At 42.0% G+C, this 4276-nt stretch overlaps 1 protein-coding gene across 1 annotated transcript; it reads right to left on the minus strand.

Annotated features, from left to right (window-relative positions):
* Positions 1 to 208: 208 nt before the first annotated feature.
* Positions 209 to 3484, minus strand: LOC122005668 (glutamate decarboxylase-like). Its single transcript, XM_042560786.1, has 7 exons — positions 3290 to 3484; positions 2998 to 3202; positions 1756 to 1956; positions 1453 to 1667; positions 1119 to 1372; positions 959 to 1011; positions 209 to 879 (listed from the first exon to the last, which is right to left on the minus strand). Exons 1-7 carry the CDS (start codon positions 3373 to 3375, stop codon positions 457 to 459), a joined length of 1437 nt encoding a protein of 478 aa, XP_042416720.1. The 5' UTR covers positions 3376 to 3484; the 3' UTR covers positions 209 to 456.
* Between the last annotated feature and the right edge of the window lie 792 nt (positions 3485 to 4276).

Genomic DNA, 4276 nt, shown 5'->3' on the forward strand with positions numbered 1-4276 from the left:
AATCTAATTTCTTTGCTTGCATAAAATATATAAAATCGATATTTAGTTGGTTTGGAAACTTGTGGAAAATCAAACTATTTATCACCTATATCTTTGTACATAATCAAATTGTTAATATCCTTTACCAAATAATCTCGTTTGGTTTACAAGGTAATAATAATATTAAGCAATAATTACAATTATAAAAAATAACTTATAAAAACTAAACTTATTCAGTTATAGTAATACACCCAAAGGAAATTATTTCTTTGTTTTTGCAGTACATTTTATCCCGGTCCAATAACATGTGCAAACTCAACAGATTTGTTTGCTCGAAGAGATTAGGACACCATATAAGCCCTCTAAGTTCGATAGGATGATGCATACAAAGACGACGAACAGAACAAGAAACAGCAAACATACATATATAATATATCTATATATTGCCTCGCACCTCCAATATATAGCTTGATTAAATTAGCATATCACTCGATTAGTCTTCTTGTCATTCACGAATTTCTTCCAGCTATTGACGACATTCATGGCAATAACGTTGCTCCCGTTCTTGGGTGGCAGTGCGTCCAGCTCATGCAGCACCTTCTTGATGTCGCCGACGAGGCGCTCCGCCAGCGTGCAGCTGAAGTCTTCCCGGATGACGACGCGGAGCACGATGACGTGCTGCGCGTCCGGCGGCATGGTGTAGGCCGGCACGATCCACCCGTAGCGGCGCAGCCAGTCGGACACATCGAACTCGTCGTGGCGCGAGCGATCCTTGAGCGAGAACGCCACCAGAGGCACACCGTTGTCCTTGGACACGACGTTGAACCGCCCTGTCGCCTCCAGCCCCCTCTTCAGCACCATCGCGTTCGCCTGGCAGTTCTCCATTACGTTCTTGTAACCCTGCACAGTTCATGATTAGTTGTAATGAACTCGTTAATATATCAACATAAAAATTATGTGTGTTTCTTGATTATATTACCTCAAATCCCAAGCGAATCAGTTGGTAATACTGCGCGATTACTTGGCTGGACCCTGAAAACATTAGTTAATAGTTTTTGACTATTAGATTGATGCAGAAAATCAACATTGATTCAATTATCAAACGGTCCATCAGTCCATGCTAGCTAATTGATACTAGCCTTTGGAGAAGTTGAGGGTGAAGGTGGGCTGGTCAGTGCCGAGGTAGTTGATGTGGAAGATGAGCTCTTCCGGCAAGTCCTCCTTGCTCCGCCATATCACCCACCCGATGCCAGCGTAAACGAGGCCGTACTTGTGACCGCTCACGTTAATGCTCTTCACCAGTGGCAGACGGAAGTCCCATTCCAGCTTGGGGTACAAGAACGGAGCGATGAATCCGCCGCTCGCGGCGTCCACATGGATAGGTGTCTCCCAACTGAATGCAATTTAAAATTATGATGTGTTGAATATTGTGCATGTTCCTGATTGATCAAAAAAGGAGTAGCAGCTTCTTACCCAGTTTTCTTGTTCTTCTCTGCTAAGAGGTTGTTGAGGAGCTTGACGTCCTCGAACTCTCCGTTGAGAGTAGAGCCGAGGATGGCAGCAACGCAAATGGTGTTTTCGTCGACAAGCTCCACTGCTTTGTGAGGGTCCATGACGTAGTAGCCATCACTCAGCTTGACTTCTTTGAGCTCCACCTCGAAGTACCTTGCGAACTTCTCCCAGCAAACCTATATATTTTGGTCCAATATACAATTTAAAATACATTTCTGAATTGAAGCAGTTAATAAACAAAAAAAAAAAAAAAGATAAATTTACTTGGACATTGGCACCGGTGACAATGTTGGGCTTGTCACAAGGCTTGCCCTCGGCTTTTCTCTTGTTCTGCCATTTGCGCTTGAAGGCCAACCCAGCGAGCATGATGGCTTCGGAAGAGCCAACGGTTCCGACGCCTACTGCGGCCTCGGACTCGCCCAGAGGAGCGTTGAAGAGGTGAGCGATCATGTTGACGCATCGGTTCTGCATGCAAACAATTTGTATATATGCCTAATTAGGATCTTCATCGGTCGAATAGTAGAAATTCAATGTAACAAGTCCTGTGAGGTTAATTCGGTGCGTACGTGGACACAGATCGGATCAGAATAAAATGTTTGGACCCAAATTTCAGGCCACTTTAGGACCTCAATTAACAATTAACTGCCACCGAGTATAATTAATCTGGTCTGATTTTTTAGTGGATTGCGACATTTCTACCTTGATCGCTGCCATTTAATTGTCTATCAAATATGACAAAAATTAATGTTTTATAATTATCTAATAACTTAATATTAAAAAGCAATTTTAATATTTAGAAAAAGCCTGAGCTGAGTCACGGGCTAGATTTTTCACGCATCTAACTAACAAACCATCCCCAGCTAAGCTGGGCCTAGATCAAACTACATTTTGTTTGACGCATTGAAATTATAAAATATATTTCTTATAAATAGAATAATAATTAAAAAAAAAAAAAGAAGTTAACATCGAGCCTGTAAACCTTCCCAACAAAAGCTAACCGTGCCCCTCTTTTAAGAGTTTGTTACATGTGGTAAAAGGTGATTCGCTCGTCCTCAGTGTCTCCGTCAACCTGTCCCCGCCAAGATATGGGGGAGATTATGCTCGGTCACGCCGAGTTTCGACCCCAAGATCTCATGTGACAACACCTCATGTCTTAACCATCGCACCGTCCCGAGGAGACCAAAATCAAAAAATAAATTATATGATGAATTTATAATAGAACGCGAAATAATTAAGGATGGAAGAAGAGTTTTTTTTTTTTCGAGAACATATTTCCATCAAAAATTAATCTCCTACCCCATTTATAGTATATATGTCATGGGCACCCATGGATCCCCAAAGCTAATTAATGATTATATTTTAAACACCACTACCAACACTATTGAATCGTATCAATTTAGTGATCAGATCAACAACTACACTGGAACAAAATCATGTTCTATGCACTGACACTCAGCTGTAAAATTTAATTTATATACTAATTAAAAGAAAAATAATTAGAAGAACCTGGAGCTCAGTGGTGACGGGGTACTCATCCATGTCGACGTAGTTCTTGTTGATGGATGCTACGATGAGCTTATCGCACTCTGGTTCCATCCACGTCGTCACGAACGACGCCAGGTTCAGCCGCGGGTTCCCGTCCAGCATCAGCTCGTCGTTGATGATCTGGTAAGCCGCCTCCTTCGGTATCGACTGCTCCGGTATCCGAAACCTACGAAGTCAAATCGAATCGTGTGTATCGATCAACGCCAAGGAAGAGAAATAATGAAGGCGTGTTTGGACACCGATGGCAACGGACCTCGGTAAGGAAGTTTGGACGTAGCGCGAGGCGAAGGTGGACTGGATCGACGCGTCCGTCTCCGATGCGATCCTCGACAGCACCATGGCCGCTGATCGAAATGAAGAAAGAGTTGACAAGTAGGAAGTGGAATCTGATAGAGGAGGAGAGTTTTCTACTTTGACATGAGGGATCTGCGAGATTGGTTTCTTTGAGAAGAAGAAGAAGAAAAAAAACAAAAAAAAAAAAGAAAGAGACCGACACGTGACGTGGGCCAACATGTTGCTTTCATTGGAAGGACCATTGAGAGGGAATTGTGGCCAAGTGTTTCTTTTTTTTAAAGTCATGTTTTCTATGCCTGCTTTCTAGTGGAAAGAAAAAAATATATATTTGATAGGTTCCTAATAATTTTTTAATTGCCCATTTGGTTAAGAAGGGTGGTCGGCAGTGTGCAATTGACATTTAATCATGAAAAAGACAAGGAAGGAACGGTTCCAAGCACCTCCCTTGGAAGATTACAGCCGTTAAAAAAATATCTACATTGTGTGCATTATTGTCCGCAAGCAAGCAATTAGTAGACTTTCATTTTTATATTTCAGATATCTAGATCCATACAAATCCGATTATTCCCAGAATGACCTCCCACCGTTGTCCGCCCGTAAATACGGAAGTGTTTGTGATAGTGCGATGGTGTTCCGTCGCTACAGATGCCCGTGCTCCACTTGTTTGTGCAGGCACGTAGTCTGCTAACATGGTCGCTCCGCCCAAGCAAAGGATGTGCGTGCTCCGATGAAGGATTGAACGTTCATGATGCTATGTGAATCAACTAAGTGCTACGCCTGAGTGGGAGGAGGAGAATTAATAAACTTATGTACTTATAAATCATCTATGAATCGTGCGGATGAGTTGAGATAGTTAATATTTATACATGGTATTACTATAATAGTCATAGAATTAATTTTTAACGTGTATAAAATGGATCGTGGATCACCTTATCCTCAATGCAGA

The sequence above is a fragment of the Zingiber officinale genome, chromosome 7B, assembly GCF_018446385.1.
Source record: "Zingiber officinale cultivar Zhangliang chromosome 7B, Zo_v1.1, whole genome shotgun sequence".
Taxonomy (NCBI): domain Eukaryota; kingdom Viridiplantae; phylum Streptophyta; class Magnoliopsida; order Zingiberales; family Zingiberaceae; genus Zingiber; species Zingiber officinale.